Genomic DNA, 18,922 nt, shown 5'->3' on the forward strand with positions numbered 1-18,922 from the left:
AGACCTTTCTTTATTGCTTTTCTGAAAAAAATTTTAAAAGAGGGTAGAGGTGGAATGAGGAGTTGACAGGTAAAAACACCCCAGTTATGGCAGAAAGCAGGCCGGTGGGAAGCAACAAACCAAATGCATCGGAGGTTCAGAAGAGGACTGTTTATTTGCACCAGGGCTAGCTCAGCAGAGTCCTCTCCAGTGACGGGGTTTTTGCCTTATACACATTCCTAGGTTCTTTGTCTCCCATACATGGCATACATACACATTCTAGACATTCTTTCTACCTTACATGCTAAGCTTCTGGGTATCTGATGCAGTTTGCGGAGGAAGGGGTGGGCACCACAATCAAGCAGAGTTTGTATCCTCTTCAGGCAGTCCCCTCTAGAGGCGCTGGGCGGGTGGCCTGCCTCTCCCATTTCTATGCCCGCGCTGCCTGCCATCCCATGGTTGCCTGTGCTCTGGGCAGTTTCTCCCCACAGCATCTGCAGCCAGTAGAAGCCTGCCGCGGGGAGGGGGGGGGGGCCTGGCATGTGGCACAGGCCTGATGGGGGAAGGGGGAGGGTAGCACCCTGGCCAGAGAGGATGTGGCCAGGGGCAGCCTGGAGCTGAGCAGGGCCCCGCCCTGACCCTCTGGGGTTCAGACCTCCAGAGCTGCTTTTGCCACCTGTCCCTGACAGAGATGACTTCCAAGTAGCATCTAGCCGAAGGCCTGTTGCCTAGCTACAGGGGGAGGTCTCGGCTCCTTATCTGCACCAAAGGTGAAGTCCCCTGACCAGGGCCAGAGAGTGCCACGTGCACACGCATTTAGCCCTCCTCCTCACCTGCTTCTCACTGTCACTAGGCCTAGAAGCCAGCAAGATTACAGAAGCCAGGGGCATGGTTACGGTGATGCAAGCAGGGAGGGGGCTTGCCATCTCATTTCCCCCCTTTGGATTCTTAAGCTGCCTTTAGTAGACTTAGAGAACATCATTAACCTTAGAAGTGTAGCTGACAAAGTTCTGGCTTGGAGTATTTAGCTTTCTGAGATATGCTCTATAGAGTCCATTGGGTGGGGGTAGGGAGGTTAGTTCACCAGGGGCTCCTAAGCCCTGTATAGACAAGTTCCTGGCAGGAACATTGGGGGAAGCCAGAGGTCTCAGTGACAAAGATTAGTGACAGTGAAAGAGATAGTCTTATTTTGGTTGGGGAAACAATAAACAAGAAGGGTGAGTAGAAAAACTGTCCATATTGCTAACAGAGAAATATAAGTAAGGATACAGGCTCCAGGGCCCAGACCAGTCCAGCAGGTAGTGACTATCGGGTCTACTGATGGAGTCCTCAGGCTTTTGTGTAGACTGATAAGTAGGTTTTACTGACTTCTTTAGGGTGATTTGCAGAGGATTGTTCTGGTTGGTTTTTTTGTTTGTTTGTTTGTTTTCCTTCAGATTGGCCATCCTTGGTTGGCTGCCTTCACGCGGGAGTGGTGGATCCAGGTGTTCAGACCTGCAACTCTAAGGGCTGTATGAGTAAATAGGGCCCTTTCCAGGTTGCTCTGAGGGGTTCTCTCTTCCAGTATTTTACCCAGACTTGATCCCCTGGTCTGTGGGGGTGTACAGTTATCCCCAGGGAAATGGGCATTCTATGAGTTACCCATCTATGTACCTTAAGGACGGTTTTTCCTAGTCCTTGCAATTGTTTCTGAATTTCTAAATTTCCTAGTTATTTTATGTCTCCCTTGAGTTAGTTAGTGGGGGAGGTCTCCTATATAGGATTTCAAAAGGGGAGAACCCTATCTTTGCCCGCGGGGTACAACATACCCGCAGAAGAGCCAGAGGCAGTATGTCAGTCCAAGGCAGGTTAGTTTCCTGACATAGCTTTGTCATAGCCTGCTAAGTATCCAATTCATGCTTTCTACTTTCCTTTGCAGCCAGTAGGCCGTGTAAATTCCATTGGATGCCCAGAGTCTTAGCAACCTGCTGCACCACTTCTGCCACGAAGACTGGGCCATTAGTCAATGGCATCCTATATTTCAGAATGATGTTCCTTAGTAGAGCTTTGGTTACTTTTTTTTGCTTTTTCCCGCCCGTATGTGTGGGGTAAGCCCCAACCCAGCCCAAAAAAGTACAGACAAAAAACCAGGAGATATTTGTTTCCCCTGCTGGGTCCCATTTTAGTGAAGTCTACCTCTAGATCTTTAAAGGGTGCATGGCCACAGCGCTGGATTCTGGCTGGCCCAATGGGGCCTTGTCTGGCATTATTTTGAGCACAGAGAAGGCAGCGTTGGGAGATTGAGGCACAGAGGGGAGGAAGTCGAGCAACCAGGTAGTACCGGCTCAGTAAGGCTTCTAGAACGGTTTTTCCCAGGTGTGTGAGTTCATGCTGCTGGAGGACCACCCAGTGGGCTATTTGTTCTGGCACATAGATTCTGTGGCCTGGGAGTACCGACCATCCTTCCTTGGTCACATTTTCTCCCTCTTGCTGTGCCTTCCTCTTCCTGAGCTGTATATTTTGGGGGTGTAGGTACTTCTGGGGCCAGCATGATTTTGGATGGTGTTTCTTGTTCTCTTGCAGTTTGTTTAGCTGCAGCGTCTGCCTGAAAGTTCCCCTCTGACACTGAGTCTTTTCCTTTTTGGTGGCCCTTGCAGTGGATGACTGCTACTTCCTTTGGTTCCTAGACTACCTCTAACAGTTTCAGGATTTCATTTGGTTTTTGATTCCTTTCCCTGCAGCTGTCAGGAGTCCTCTTTCCTTGTATATAGTTTTATGTATAAGTAGGGTGGTGAAGGCGTAGCGTGAGTCAGTATATATGTTGACCTGCTTATCCTTGCTAAGTTCTAATGCCCTCACTAGGGCCCACAGTTCTGCTCTTTGGGCAGGCCATCCCTCAGGAAGGGCTTTTGCTTCCAAAGTTTCAGAATCTGAAGCTATTGCATACCCAGCATACCTTTTGCCCTCACTCATGAAACTACTGCCATCCATGTACAGAATGGGGTCAGGATTTTGCAGTGGTTTATACAGGAACTCATGAATCACCTGGTGGCCCCCAAGCCAGCATTGTCAAGGGCCACAGAATGGTCTATGGGTTGTGGTCCCAGTAACCCTTACTTTCTGTCGTGATAGGGGTGCTACCCTTTGCTTCACTACAGAGTGTTCAGCCCCTGTGTCCACCATAACATTTATTGTTTGACTCCCAACCTTCATTTTGACTATGGGCTCATGGGGGCCCATTAGAGTCCACTCCTGCCAGCCCAATCAGATTGGCCTCTGGTGGTTCTGGCTGGTAGAGGCTGGGTAGAGCAGAAGTTCCTGGTTTTCTTTTTTGATGGTTGGGGCACTCATTCGTCCAGGGTCCGGATTCCTTATGGTAGGCACATTAGTCTTGTCTCAGGGGCACTTTCCTTTATGGTTCTTTATTTCTTCGCTGTTTCTGTTGTGTTTTTTGTCCTTGGTGGGGCTGGGTTCCCCAAAGCTACAGCTAGGAAAGCCACTTTCTGCTTCATCTTTTGGTCTGCCTCCTTCCTGGCAGCACAGTCACAGTTTACAAAGACCTTGTGGGCAATTTCCCGTAATTCAGTGGCATTCTTTCCAGCATATCTCTCTAATTTCTGGAGCTTTTGTCAAATGTCGGTTTGAGGCTGTCCTACAAAGGCAGCATTGACCATGCATTGGTTTTCAGGGTCCTCTGGGTTGAACAGAGTGTAGACCCTATAGGCTTTACAGAGTCTCTCATAGAAGTCAGCCAGACTCTCATCTGGTTTCTATAAAGCCTCAGAGGTCTTTGCCATGTTTGTAGGCTTCTTGGCTCTTGCCCTTATCCCTTGGAGGAAGATGAGTCAGTATCTTTCTAGGCAATTTCTTTCCTCCTCTATGTTTGTAATGGGGAAAATGAGACATTTTTGGGGGTCTAGCAATCTGAATCTGTGCCACTAACCTAATGTACATTAGGCTAATGTACATTATTATTAGCCTATAGTCTAGTCACTGCCCCTTTAGTTGTCTGGTCCTGCAAGACCTGTTTAACCCCATTTTAGAGAGGCTTCCTTCATGTTTTGGCTCAGAATTTGAAATCTTTCTCTGAGCCTGCATGTGTAATAAACAGTGTAACTCCATTTCTCTGGGCTTTGCTTCATTTTCCTCTGATCTTCTGTAACATCTGGTTCCCTGACCTAGAAGCCCAACTGCACTGGTCATTTTGACCTCTGGTGAGTGGGTTGGGTTTGGGGACCGGGGGCACTGGATAGGCCTCTGGGAGGCTCTGCTGAATTGAACTGGGAGACTCCAGGTGCTCCCAGACCTCAGCCTAGGACCCGGCCAGCATCTGGAGAAAGTGGACGGACACTTCTGGACCTGTCAACAGAAACAGTAAGGTAGGGGCTCCAGGTGGTCAGGCCCACTCTGAGAGAGTGGAAGAGGAGCTTGATCACCTCCCAGGAAGTCATACGACTTTCTCAGGTAAATCAGTCAGGAATCGAGTGGACTGTTTAAACTCTGAGTGGGTGTCAACTAAAGTGCAGTCCAAGTTCAGGCATGCCTTTAGGGGCAGAAAAAGTAGCTGAACACTACTTAGGCAAAATATTTGCCTCAGGGACTTTCTGTGGGTAAAAGTCAAAACTCAGACTGTCTGGTGTGTGAATGTAAGTGTGAGAGCCTGTGTGAAGTAAAGCTACTTTGTGCCGTCTTTAAACAGAGAAGTAGGTGGTTTCTGGCTCCGAGCCTAGCAAAATAAGATTGCTGGACATCAATATATTCAATAAAGGAACTTTATAATATTTTATTGGCCTGACTAGAAAAGCATTAATTCTATAGTCAAGACCAAATCTCAAAGTTATTAAGGTATAATAAAGAATTTAAATAAAGCTTTTCAGAGATGATCGAAGGGAACAGCAATTTACAATCCCAGCCTTCCCCTCAGGAGGAGAGCTATCTTAATAAGGTCCTAACTGCCATAAGGCCACTGTGCCATCAGAAGCCAGTTTTTCTAAGCTGTTAAAGGAGTTAGAGCAAAAAAAAAAGTTAAAACTCTGCTGGAAGACCCATGTGGCTCAGCTGATTAGCTAGACTAAAAGAAGGGGGAGTAATTTAAAAGTCGGCTATGGCTATCTGGGAAAGGGAACCTTTGTTTAAGGCTGTGCTGCTGGTTCAGGGGACCTTAAGGTCCAAATCCTAAAGGGTTAAAGAGAATAGAGCAGGGCAGAGAAAGACTTATTGTACTTAGCAGATATCTTACAGAGAGCTTTCAGCCTTGAACACAGCGTAGCTCCGATAGCCAGAGGAGACCTGGAGTAGGAGGAGTCAAGAATGGGCCAGACCCTTCCATCATCAAAGCGGCTTGCAGCCCTCAAAAAATAAAAATGAAAAACACCTATCTCTTCCTACCTCAACGCACCCACTGGCACCGCTAGGTCTCAGCCCATCTGCACCCAGGTAATATAGAAGTGCAGAAAAGCTGTTAAAAAAAACCCTCAGGATGCCTTAAACGGTTTGGCTCAGTGGATAGAGCGTTGGCCTGCGGACTGAAAGGTCCCAGGTTCGCTTCTGGTCAAGGGCATGTTCCTTGGTTGTGGGCACATCCCCAGTAGGAGGTGTGCAGGAGGCAGCTGATGGATGTTTCTCTCTCATCGATGTTTCTAACTCTCTCTCCCTCTCCCCTCCTCTGTGTAAAAAAATCAATAAAATATATTTAAAAAAAGAAATTCAGAATATCTATGTACATAAAAATAAGAAAGGCAAAAACAGAAAACTAACATAATGTTACAGGTTTTAATTTGCCTGCTCTTAGTTTCATCACAGAAGGTCTCTTGTACTTTGTTCAAGGTGTATTTTCTTGAAAGCAAAAGTATATTTAAAGTGTGTTCATAAATGTTAATCTAAGAAATGCTGACTGTTTATTTTTTGGTAATCATTGAAAGATTGAGGTTTCTAAGAATAAGGAATTCTAATACATTTTAAAGAAAAAAAGAAAGAAAAGGCCAGTACAAGTTACTGAAGATATAGCAAAAAGAAAGAATATTAAAGTAAAAATACTTAGTGGAAGGTCTGAGGCATGGTTATGCATTTTTGAAGGACACAGAAGGTTTAAAGGTTAATTTAGAAATATAAAATTTATAAAGTTTATGTATGTAATCAGAAGGAGAAGGGAAATATTAAAAGGAAATTAATTAAATAATACAGGCCAGTAAGCCACGAAAGGTAAATGATTTGCATTTTGCCTCCCTAAAGAAAGGGTAAATAACTTACATCAAAGTACTGAGGAATACTAATAGGAGAAATCCAATCAGTGTCATTTGCTATCCACACCCAAGCCGCCAGCTGCAGGAAGAAGCCAGGGATGCCAGTGACCTGACACCCAAGTTGCTCCCCAGTGAGTTATAAGTGTTTTACAACACACAATGAAAGACTTAAGCATTTGGTTTGCTGGTTAAAGGAAGACAAACAGTGAGCCCCGGGATCTGTAAAAGCAGCCAGCAATAGAGCTAGTGAAAGCTCCCTGTTTGCAAATGTGCCAAAAGGGTTCAGAAATACAACTGCAGCTGCCAGTATTTGCTGCTGCCAGGAGAGGAGGGGCTGATATCCCCTTCCAGTGCACCCCCTTGGGCGAGGCCTGGACGCTGCTCTGCCACAAAGGGGACAGGTGGGAAGGTGGGGGCCTGATGCCCAGGTTGCAGCCTCCAGAGCACTTTGCAATATGCAAAGTTGTTTCTAGCTGCAGCCCTGGCTTTTTGAGGCTGGCAGCTTAAAGCCAAAGGGCAGCAAGAGACAAGGATGGCAAGACCCTATAACTGGTAAACAGGGTTAACAGAAGAGGGCGGAGGGAAAACACTCTCCCTGAACCAGAGACAGACTGTGTTTATGGCTAGAGAGAAGAATCAGAACCGGCTGCCACGCACAGCTCTGACAGTGGCCTGCAGAGAACTGAGCAAGGTGACTCCCCTGCTACACTCCAAGGTGCTGGTTGTAGCGAAGTGCATGGATCACCCTGGGTGGCATAAGAGCAATGCCCTACGTGATGGACTTGGCTGATGCCTTCTCAATAGACATGACTTCAGAGAGTCAAGAACAGTTTTACTTTATATAAGAAGGGTCAACAGTGGGCTTAGTCACCCTCCCTCAGAGATGTTTTATGTAGCCCTACCATGTATCATCATTAATGGCATAAGATTTAGCTGACGGATATGGCCACAGTACCAATATTATACTTCATTATGTCAATATGCTATATTAACCTTTGATTCTCTTGCAGATTTGAATGCAGCTGCCAGCAATTACTATAGACCTGTGTTGGTCTACAGACCTTGATAGTCTTTGGGAGTAACTGGCGAGTGTCTAGTTTCCCACACTGAGCGTCATTGTTATGGCTGTATGTTATCTGTCCTGGAAGGGGATTATGTGGGGTTGAACCCAAAAAGAAGTAAAGGGTGCCCAGCTGCCAAGAGGGCAGTTGCCCAAATAGGCAGGGAAGGATACCCATCAGGTTTTGGTCCCAGTTATGAAAGAAAACTGGGAGCTGATGCTCTCTTGTTGAAAGATGGTTGTCAGCCTGCGTGCTGCCTTGTGACCATGCCCATGTCAGGGTTGGCACAAACCTCAACTTTAGGAAAGCGGGGAGGCCTGTTTGGAACAGAGGGAAGAGGTGAGTACCAGCCCTCTGTCACAGGAATTACAGATCCTGTGAGGTCCTGTGACATGTGAGACCTTGTGAAGGATAAAGCTCATATAGAAGAGCTATGCCCTTAGTCTGTTCTGAGAGGGCATGTCACCCCTCCCAGAGACCATATGTAGTTTAAGGACGAGTCAAGTAGGGGGAACCCTACTACAGGGATATCTGTAATTATCTATTTGAGTATAGATGCATTTTAAATTTCTTCTAGTCATTAAAAGACAGTACTGTTTTATTAAAATACATTTAGAAAAATATTACTCTGGAAAGTCCATGAAAAGGACTAACAAGGAAAATCAGAAGATCTTAAAGCAGGTCAGTGTATTTTTCCCCCTATATTATCCCTCCAAAATTTAGCAAATCTTAATAAATGAATCATGGCAATGCATTTCTTTGCATAAATTCAATAAGACTGGTTTCCAATAGTAGCTTTACTGACAAAAACTTTGACTGGAGTATCATGTTTTAAAGAGCTCTGTCTGGACTCTGAAGATTTGAAGCCAATAAGAGTGCCATAGAGAAAGCCTGGTATCTTGCTTGGTAGCTCTCAAAATAGATGGCACTGGAGTGTCAGGACCATACCCTACCATCACTGGTGGTTGGTCAGAGTAAAAGGGGAGCAATAAGGTCACCTCTGCATCCCTGCAGAACCTCCATGCATTCTAGGCAGTGAGTAGTAGAAAGGCTACTGAGATAGGCCTTGAAGCCTAGGGCATGGGCCCGGGTAGAGTCAGTGAGGAATTCACCTAACCCAGCAGATACTGCTGACAGGCCTGACAGCAGCTGGATGGCTTGGCTTCCCCGCCCTACGGGGCCCATTGAGACTCAATCATGAAATTCCAGCAAAAGTGGTCAGTTACCATTCTTGTTATGTTTATGCAAACAATCAGGCCAAATTGAATGCAATAGATAAATTAGTCTTAAATTTGGCTCTTTAATAAACATAAGGTAATTTTAAGGAAAAATTCTATTTCAATAGAAATTATTAGAACTTAAATGTTTTCTTTCCCTTCCACCAGACCATTTGTTGTAACTCTTGCTATTCTAATTGCTCAATAATACTAAATTTTATAATACAGTTTGTCTCCACCAGGTCGCAAGCCCACCTCCTTCTGTGCCCAGGCTCATCGTCCCTCTGACAGACAGCAAGGATCTCTTGGTTCTGAAAGAAAGCTCTGTCCCCCTTCAGCATGGTAGTAGTCAGAGGAGCCCACCGACGTTCATTTTCCCTAAAAGAATTCAGAGCCAGGATCCTTGAGGGGATGTATTAGGCAGTAAGACAGACATGAGCAAGGACGATGGGCCAACTGAAGAAGAAATAGATGGGACCCTGAGACATGCTTCTCACCACTCCAACTGCTCTGAAGCCAGAAATGAAGAAACCTGTGCAGACTCCCTCTCCCTTCCTCTAAGAAAGCAAACAGGTTAGAACAGCTAATAGAGATAAAATCAGTAAGTCCTAAAGCCCCAATATTACTCCAGATCAGGTCTCTGGACTGCCATTACAATCTCTTAGGTAATAAAGATAAATACTCGAGCTGCTGAACACCCTACTCCATAGCTTTGAGTCTTCTATTGAATCCCCAAGGCTGAAAATCAGCTTGAGGATCAAAGAGGGGGAATGATGGGGAAAATGAGACATTTTTGGGGGGCTAGTAATCTGAATCTGTGCCATTAACCTAATGCACATTCTTATTAACCTATAGTCTATCCATTGCCCCTTTAATTGTCTGGTCCTGCAAGACCTGTTTAGTCCCATTTTAGAGAGGCCATATACTATTCCCAGATGGAGATATCAGTGCTGTTGCCAGGCCAGGCCTTTAGTTGTGGTCTCAAGGCCCCAGCATATGGGGCTTTTAAGAATTTGCAAAGGGGACCAGAAAAGCCCTTATTTGGAAGACAAAGGGCTGGAAAGATATAAAAGGGGAGGGCTTCCTCCATGTTTTGGATCAGAATTTGAAATCTTTCTCTGAGCCTGCATGTGTAATAAATAGTGTAACTCCATTCTCTGGGTGTTGCTTGGTTTTCCTCTGGTCTCCTGTAACATCTGGTTCTCAGCATGGCTCCTCATAAGGCAGGGTTTCCCATGCCCAGGCCTCTATGTCTAAATGTCCAGCTGTTGCCTGAGTTTGGAGCCATTTCCTGGCTTCAGTGACAATCCTCTGGCATTCTTCTGTGTTGAACAAGGTAAGGAGGAGCTGTTTACAGTAAACCCAGGTGGGGCGATGAGTCTGAAATATGGAATCCAGGAGATCTACCATTGCCTGGGGTTTTTTAGAATATGGCGGCATGTGATGTTTCCAGTTGAGGAGGTCAATGGTAGAGAATGGCTGATAGAAGACTAATCCCCCCTCTTGTAGGGCCCTGTCAGGATCTACTTTTGGGGGACCTCTTGTTTCCTGCAGTGGCATCTGCATTGCTGCTGGGGGTCTTGGTCCTTGGGCTCCTGACCTAAGACATCTTTCTATAGGATCAGGTGTCTCTGGTGGTGATGGTGGCAGGCTGGCTTCCTCGGAATTCCCTTGCAATATGGGAGGCTGCTGTACTTTTCGTGAAGTTTTCCTTTCACTTTGTGCCATGAGGACCTTACACTGTCCCTAACCAGTAACGCAGAATCAGATCAGGAAGGCTTGACCTGAGCTATTTTTAACTATTGATCTATATAAGGAAACTGGTCCGGGTAGCCGGGGCTTCTAGTGACTACCTTATATACAGCCCAGACCATGGGGACATCAAGGGAGCCTTCATTAGTCCCAGCATGTGGGATCCTGGTCCTGGGCAGCGTGGGGATGGGGTGGAGAACTGGGCCAGAGAGATGAGGGCCGAGGACCCAGGGCCTATGGGTACTCCAGGTTCTTACTCTCCCTCTACTCCCCTGCAGTGTGTTCACGCACAGTGCATGCGCACAGGTGAGCACACACCCTGCAGGCGGCTCAGCGGTGTGAAATGGCATCCCCCTTACCTCTGCTTTCTCCAAGCCTTCCTTTCCCTGCCCATGTCCTTGGCTCAGGTCTCCAGCCTTACCTTGACCCTGGTCTATTTAAGGACCTATTTCTGATTCTGTTTCCCCTGATTTTTATCTTTGCCCTGTCTTGTCTTTAACCCAGCCTATTTCCATTTCTATTTCCAAATCTATCTCTGCCCCTTTCCTTGTTTTGCTCTTTAAGCCTCTTCTTGCCTTAGTTTCTAGCTTTAACTAGGTATGTAGTTGCAACAGTGTCTCTGGCCACTTTTGTCTCCAGGTTTCTGTTTCGCTCTGTTTCTCTCCTACAGAGTCCTGACAAGGACTCCTACTGCCACAGTTCTGGTGGCTCTGTCTCTCAGTGGCTCAGCCCTAAGCCAGGGCCCGAGTGCTGTGCCTCCAGCCCTGATACAGAACCGTTTTCCAGTGACTCCGGCCAGGCCAAGGCCACGGGACTAGGGACCAGGAGGTGCGCGGGGTAGGAGACCCAGGGGCTGGCCAGGCAGTTCAGGGCTGCAAGAGCGGGACCTAACCCCACCCCACCCGCTTAGCCCCATCTTGCCTACTATTCCCCTGTGGGGCTGGCCACTCCTTGTGCAAGCCCAGGCCTACAAAAGCTTTGGGCTCCTTCCTCAACCACTTGGCGCTTATCTTGGGACTGGCCCACTCTGCTCTCTGGGGCTGGAGGCCAGGACAAAGAGGTAGAGGTCAGCACACAGTGGGAACAGGGAAAGAACCAGAGACAATAGGACAGTGCTGCAGTGGATGGCTGTGCACCCCCTCCTGCCCTACCAGAAGGAGAGGGGAAATGGCTTGGGCCCTCAGCCTCCAGGGCACTTCTGCGCCCAGTGGGGTGGCTGGACCCCGGCACCCAGTGATGGGGGCATGGAAGCTGGCATCCAGAAGTCAGGGATGGCTGCAGCTTTCCATGCCGGGGCCCTTCAACAGCTCAGAGATCTGACCTGGGGGAGTAGGGACCACGGCCCAGCAGAGGAGACCCCATCTGCTCCTCCCTCCCCAAGGCCCTGGCATAAGTTTCTTCCCAGGGATGGAGGTCAGCAGGGCCACGTTTCTTTTACCAAACCAATGTGAAGGTCAGGTGGCACCATGCAAGCACAGTCACCAGCAGACAGCCTTTTACACACACACACACACACACACACACACACAGATTCAGACTGGGTTCCAGACTCCAACCCAGGAGTTCCCTGTCCTCTGTGGTGACTAAACTGCTCAGGAAGTGATCAAACTTCACTACTGCCTTAAAGGCGGGCCTGAACTGGTCCTGGGTCCCCGGGGACACTTGGAGGTCTGAAGTCCTGGCAGGACAGTCCTCTCTGGACACAGGGGTGACTGGCTACAGTCGGCCTGGTGAGGGTTGGATTCAGTGAAATTACCAGTGGCACACCTCACTTTCTGTCATGGGGGCCGAAATTAGCACCCCTTCTCACTGGCTTCTGACAACGGTGGCTCAAAGGGCCAGTGTGGCTGTCGGCTTCACAGTCAGGGAACCAAATGTTATGGCAGAAATCACTATGGCAGGAAGCGACAAAACAAATGCACTCGGAGGTTCAGAAAAGGACTGTTTATTTGCACCAGGGCTAGCTCAGCAGAGTCCTCTCCAGCGATGGGGTTTTTGCCTTATACACATTCCTAGGTTCTTTGTCTCCCATACATGGCATACATACACATTCTAGACATTCTTTCTACCTTACATCCTAAGCTTCTGGGTATCTGATGCAGTTTGCGGAGGAAGGGGTGGGCGTCACAATCAAGCAGAGCTTGGACCCTCCTCAGGCAGCCCCCTCTAGAGGCGCAGGGCGGGTGGCCTGCCTCTCCCATTTCTATGCCCGCGCTGCCTGCCATCCCATGGTTGCCTGTGCTCTGGGCTGCTTCTCCCGCCACATTGCACCCACAGACACTTAGAGCCTGCTGCCAGGGCCTTGGGGTGAGCACGGGCCTCAGTGGGCCCCAGAGTCCCAGCCAGGGAGGTTGCAGCACAGGGATAGCCCGGGAGCTGAGCAGCACCCCCGCCCCGTCCTCCCATCCCCCCTCCCTTGGGCCAACCTTCTGGGGCCCTGGACTCCAGAGCCACCACTGCCCAGCCCCCAGTAGACATGACTTCCCATCCACATCTTGCTGCAGGTCTGTTGCCTAGGCTACAGGGGGAGGGCTTGGTTCCTTACCTGAGCCTAGGGGGAAGTCCCCAGACTGTGGCCAGAGAGTGCCACGTGCACACACACTTAGCCTCCCTCTCCCCTGCTTCTCACTGTCACTCCACCAAAAAGCAATCGGGATTACAGAAGCCAGGGGCGTAGTTATGGTGATGCAAGCAGGGAGGGGGCTTGCCATTTCACCCCAAGCTGTCCTGATGCCCTTTAGCATTGGGCTGACCTGCCTAGAAGGGAGAGGACACAGGCAAGTGGCCCTGCCATGGCCCTTCTGCCCTGTGACTTTGAAATTGACGGGCCTTGCTCAGGCCTGCTCTGTCGCCCACCTGGTGAGCACTGGGTGGGGCTGGGGATGATGCTCTGCTGGTTCCAGGGCTATGGCCTGGCTCTCTCTGAGCTCATCCCTGTCTCAGGCACATGGACGTCAGGGACGTCACCAAGGGCCCTGCCTGGACCGTCTGTGGTCAGAGGGGAGCATTCAGGCATGTGCAGTGTCAACCCCGCACCTCCAACGTGACCGGCAGTGTGTGAAGCTTCTGAGACGTCCCTCAGGGGCCACACTCTCCTCCAACAGGTAAGGCTGAGTTGGAAAAGGCCATCCTGCTAAGGCCCTGCCTGTGCCCACCTCCCCTGCTAGACCCTGAGGTTGACTGGTTCCTCCCAAGCTCTGCCCCTCTAGGTCCGTGTTCCAGGAAGTAGTCAAGATACTTAGTGCGACTGCGATGGTTCCAGCCTCAAGGTGCTCCTAAGAACAAGAGCACCACTGGGGAAGAGGCCCTGGGGCTGCCATGCAGGGAAGAGCAGTCCTCTGCAGGCTGCCTGGGCGGTGCCTGTCCACACTGTTAGTGCAGGGAGCAGGGCACGGCCTGGGGCATGCGCTGGGGGCTAAGGTTCAGGCTAATCCAAGCGGACAGGGAGGAGCTGCCACAGAAGGCAGAGCGGAGCCTGGACCCGAAGGCTGGTTTCTCACTGCAGGCAGAAGACCTGCTGCCCTGGGGGCGAGCTGGCACAGCGCAAGGGGGATGGGGAGGGCCTTTGGCCAGCGAGGCCGAGCCAGGTCCTGTCCAGTGCAGCACAAACACCCTCCCCTGCACTCACCACACTTTGGAAGGTTTGCGTGTTTCTAACAGCAGCACACTTATGCTGCCATGCCAGCCAGCCCTTCCCAGCTCTGGCCCAGGACCCAGCTAGCCTGGCCTTGCTCTCCTGAGCTGGTTCTCCCTGTCGCTGCCCTGCCAGCCCCCTTCTAAGCTCTGCTCCTGAAGGAGCCCTGGCTTCTGCTGCCTCTAGAAGACCTCCTGTTCCAGTGTCACCTCCCATGCCTAGGATTTTAAACTCCTGGCACCACCCTTGGAAGATGGCCCCACCTTCACCTTCCAGAGAGGACCTGGGACATCCTCTAGGGCCTCCACAGCTCGTCCAGGTCAGGCCCTGAGCCCCAGCTGTTGGAGGAGGCAGTGGTTTCCCTGTCCCCCAGGGGGTGCTCTTCCACCAGAGGCCCAGGCCCAGCCCCCATTGCCACTCTCCCTGCCCCCTCCAGAGTCCCTGCCCATGGACTTGCTTTCACCCACCTCAAACCCACCCAGGCCTCTCTGTCCTAAACACAAGCCACACACCCAATGAGAACCATGCCTTCCCTCCCCTTGTTAGGAGAGCAGCCAGGTCCTCCTGCTCCTCCTTGAGCTGGACATGGGGTGCTATGACCATGCACTGGGCCTCACCTGCTCCTGCAGCCTGGCTGTCTCTGTGTCGCCTGCTGCTCCTGATTCTCTCCCAGAGACTGCACAGCACCATGTGCCACAAATCCTGGCCTGCCGCCCCTCCTAAGCGTCCATCACTGTCTGTGGCGCCTCACCCACTCTGCATTGGGTTCCACTCTGGTGTGTCCATGGGAATCTCAGCCTCCCAGCTGCTCAGAAGCTCCATAACTTCCCACTGTCAGGTGTGGGCACCATGATAGGGCTGCTGATGGCCCACCTGGGATGCAGGGGTGGCCGCCTTCCTCAAACACCCAGCCCACCTGCTGCTCACAACTCAGGGCCTCCAGTCTCAGACACACCACGGGACCCAGCTCCCCTCCACTGAAGCCTGTCCCTTCAATCAAAAATCACGTCCTTTCTGGTTCTGTCTCTGTCCTGGGCCCAAGCCCACTCACCCAGGGCAGAGAGTGAGAGAGCACAGCAGGTGCCAGACACGGGCCATATTCATAAAGGACCACACCTCTGTGGTACCAGATCCCAGGACTGCTCACAGCCAGCCTGTGCTAAGAAAACGGGAGGGAGGGACTCAGGGCAGAGATGGTCTAGAACAGTGGTTCTCAACCTTCCTAATGCTGCGACCCTTTAATACAGTTCCTCATGTTGTGGTGACCCCCAATTTCATTGTTACAAATTGAACATAATTAAAGCATAGTGATTAATCACAAAAACAATATGTAACTATGTATGTGTTTTCCGATGGTTTTAGGCGATCCCTGTGAAAGGGTCGTCCGACCCCCAAAGGGGTCGTGACCCACAGGTTGAGAACCGCTGGTCTAGAAGGAAAGGGATGGTCAGGACCAGTACAGCCAGGTGCAGAGGGGGCTGGGGGCTGGGGCTGGGTCCAGGGTGGGCACAGGTGGGAGGGGAGCTCAGCCCAGCCCACCTGCACACCAGTGTGCTCCCCCTTCTGTCTCAGGGAACCCCTCACTCACTGGCTCTCCCTTCAGCCTGGCCCACTGGGCCTGCCTAGGGGATGAAGCAGCACTTACCTGTCTGAGGTGGGCTTCATGAGGGTTTTGCCATCTGAAGTGATGAAGGACATCCTCAGTTTGGGGCTGGGGACAAAGCACTCCTCGTGAGAGAATATACACATGGGGTCAGAATGACCCTAGGGAGCAGCCAGAGGGGGTGCATGACACCTACGAATGTCTCCATTTTGGGGGGCCTAGTTCATATTTTTGAGAAGACTTTCTTTTTACATTGCCCTTTTCCTTTGGCCCTGGACACCATTTGTCCGTGTTCAGTTACCCTGTTTGCCTGTTTCCTAATCTTGAGTCCCTCAAGCACAGACTGTTTCCCTTATCCCATGGCTTCCCTCCAGAAAGGAGCCACAAAAAACCTCCCCAGCTGATGGCACTGGTGTGACTTTCCTTCCCGCTCAGAACGCTGCCCTGGGTTCTGTGCTCCTGACTAGAGGGCCCCCCTTCCCAGGGAGTCAAACCGCTTGGACTCTGCGGGGGAGGAAACACCAACCGTACTTTGTGTACTTCTTCACCATTTTCTCCACAATGCTGTAAATTTCCTCCCGTTTGTTTTTCATGTTGTCTGATCTGAAAACAAAGGAACCGGAGGTAGAGAGATGACAGGACCCCATCAAGCAGTCAGACTTCTGCCTCCCAACCTTCCAGCAGGCCCTTTAGTAACTCCCCACCTCATGTAGCTGAAGCCAGGCACACACCCTCAGAGACTTCACTAGGTCACCCTGTGGTGACTTTAAGCAATGTGAGTTGTGGGGAGCATGACCAACCAGACCTGTGTGCTGGGGGATGAGGGAGCTTGGCTGGCAAACCTGGATGGTTGGTCACATTAGGTGGGACCACTTGGTAAAGGATGAGGGAGGATGGGTTGATTGGAAAGCACATTCTGATTCTAATACGTTGGCTCTCCTGGCCCTCATTTACTGACATCCCAACAGGGTCCCTGGCAGGGAGGATGTGCTCTCAGAACGTTTTATTTCCATCCTTTCTTATCGGCCCACAAAGCTGAGACACCTGGGACATGAAAGGCCTTTCCAGCACTCCTGCCAGAGGGCAGCCGCAGTCAGGACATCTCTGTGCTGCTCACATGGAGTCCTGAGCAGCAGGAAACTGCAGGCCTCTGTTGTCCCTCCCTTCAGGTCTTCACGCTGATTGCTCATACTTCAGTCACTAAATGGCAAGCGAGGAGACTGAAGGGTGATGGGGTCGTGACCTCATCGTGTCTGTCTCAGTAGGAAACACTTACATGTGTCCTATCTGCCCAGAGTTCAGAAGTCTTAGCAATCCCACATCTCTGTGGGTTGGCCTACTTCCAGATTAGGGAAGGCAAATATGAGGTTCACTGACTACATACATTTGAAGGTCTTACAGATGGCAAAGGGTGAAACTGAGGCTAGTACTCTGCCCTGGGCTCTTTTACTATAACATCTGGCTTATACATTTTGTATGGCATGTGAATCAGAGGGACCCGCCAACGAGGCCCTTCCCCTCACCTCCAGTGATCACCATGCCCATAAATAATTTAATGTCATATTTATATGTGTGATTCCCACTTACCCTATAGCATCCTTCCCCTCTATAATATTCCTTTTACCTCCTCCAGGCTGCATCTAAAACTGTCACCGATGGTGAGGAAACTAAGGAAAGGGTATTCCAATAATATCGCGATTATCATTTATGAAGCATCTATGTACCATACACTTTACAAACATGATTTCCAATGCCAAAACAACCCTATGTTATTAGCATTATTTCTATTTTTTACAATGAGAAAACTGAGGCTCTAACATGTCAAGGACTTTGTCAAAATTTCCTTGGCTAACATGAATCTAAATCTTGATGTAGCTGCAAAATCCTTGCTCTCCCCACTTTACTCAACAGATCAGGGACACTGCTGTAACCAACATTGTTGGATAGCAAAGCACTAGACTCTGTCAGTCCATTCACAATACAGACTTCCTCTCAGAATCTCCACATTTATGTGCAAGGCAACTCCTTTCCTCGCTATTGGTAACATTTCCAACTCTATTTTGTATTACTCCTCTCCTTTGTTTTCTCCTTGAGTGAAGAGGATTTTCCAGAAAAGATGTACAGAAAACACGAGTCTTCAACCCAACCACCTATTCTGGGATGATTTTGGAGGAAAGTCTAGATTCTAGAACACAAGTTCTCATGGGCAGTGGAAGGAGGCAATATGGGACAGAACAATCACATGGGCTTCTGGCAGAAAGCACTCCCAAGCTTTAACACCCCACTCTTAAAAGAGAATGGAGAGATGAGAATCTTCAGACATTTGAGGACATCTCTACCATTAAAGCTTGAGGCCAATAAAATCTAGTGCTATAACTATTATGGGAAAATGAAGCATGTGGGGAAGAATTATATAGGTTAATCAAGCTATAAGAAAGCTAAATTTTCCTCCCCCTTAGTATGAACTCAATAGAAAATTTGTAAACCTCAAACAATAATATCTGTCAGTACAAGCATCTATAAAAATAAAAGCATAATATGCTAATTAGACCAGGTGTCCTTCCAGACGTCCTTCCAGATGACCTTCTGGACGAAGAAGGGCTTGATAGAAGCCTGTGTCCCAAGTGTTCACCTGTGGCTGGAGGGAAACCCGGGTCCCAGATGCCAGAGGGAATCTAGTGCCGGCAGCCAGGGGAAGGAAAGGCTACTCTTGCACGAATTTTCATGCATTGGGCCTCTAGTAGTATTATAAACATGGTCAAAATTTCCTTGGCTAACATGAATCTAATATAAAAGATTATTATAAATATAAAAGATTATTTAAATATTTTATAAATATAAAATATAAAAGATTAGTCAGTGACTACCTCTGGGGAGTGAAATAAGAAGTGGGGAGGTCTCGGGAAGATGGCAACCGGCAGAAAGGTAGGGAGGGAGAGAATGTGAGAGTGCGAAGGATCAATAGAGGAGTATGTGGACGTGTGTGGTGTGTGTGTGTATGAGCTAGGGACAGTTAGATTCTGCAGGTCTGCCAAGGGGCTGCCAAATCGGGCAGTCTTAGACGGCGTAGCCCCACTCCAAGCGCGGACACTCCTGAGCGGCCAGCGCGGGCACAGAGACCATGCCATCTTGAAAAACAGAGCTGCTTGAGACTAGGATTCTGGCCTCAGCACCACCCAGTCTGGTCTCAGACACAAACCAGGACCCTGCAGCCAATGGGGACAGAGACCTGCGACCACAGCTACAGACCCACAGACACCAAGAATCCAGACATCCCCGCAGCAGATCTCTGTGAGTAACAGAGCCCATCCTCCTCCCCACAGGCTCAAGGGCAGCACCATAGTAACTGATAGACCCACCCCTCCCCCGGGCCTCAGTGCTGCTACAGGAACCTTAGCCTGGAAGCGCGCAAATACTGAGAACTTGTCCCCCACAGCATGGACTACAGGAACCTT

At 49.6% G+C, this 18,922-nt stretch overlaps 1 protein-coding gene across 1 annotated transcript in view; it reads right to left on the minus strand.

Annotated features, from left to right (window-relative positions):
- Positions 1–18,922, minus strand: part of ANTXRL (anthrax toxin receptor like) — a 73,341-nt gene that overhangs the window by 28,434 nt on the left and 25,985 nt on the right. Inside the window, exons 2-3 of the mRNA XM_023746255.1 lie at positions 15,999–16,070; positions 15,510–15,575 (exon numbers count right to left, since the gene is read on the minus strand). Coding sequence (XP_023602023.1) covers positions 15,510–15,575; positions 15,999–16,070 — 138 coding nt within the window. The remainder of the gene's footprint in view (positions 1–15,509; positions 15,576–15,998; positions 16,071–18,922) is intronic.

The sequence above is a fragment of the Myotis lucifugus genome, unplaced genomic scaffold (assembly GCF_000147115.1).
Source record: "Myotis lucifugus unplaced genomic scaffold, Myoluc2.0 scaffold_643, whole genome shotgun sequence".
Classification (NCBI taxonomy): domain Eukaryota; kingdom Metazoa; phylum Chordata; class Mammalia; order Chiroptera; family Vespertilionidae; genus Myotis; species Myotis lucifugus.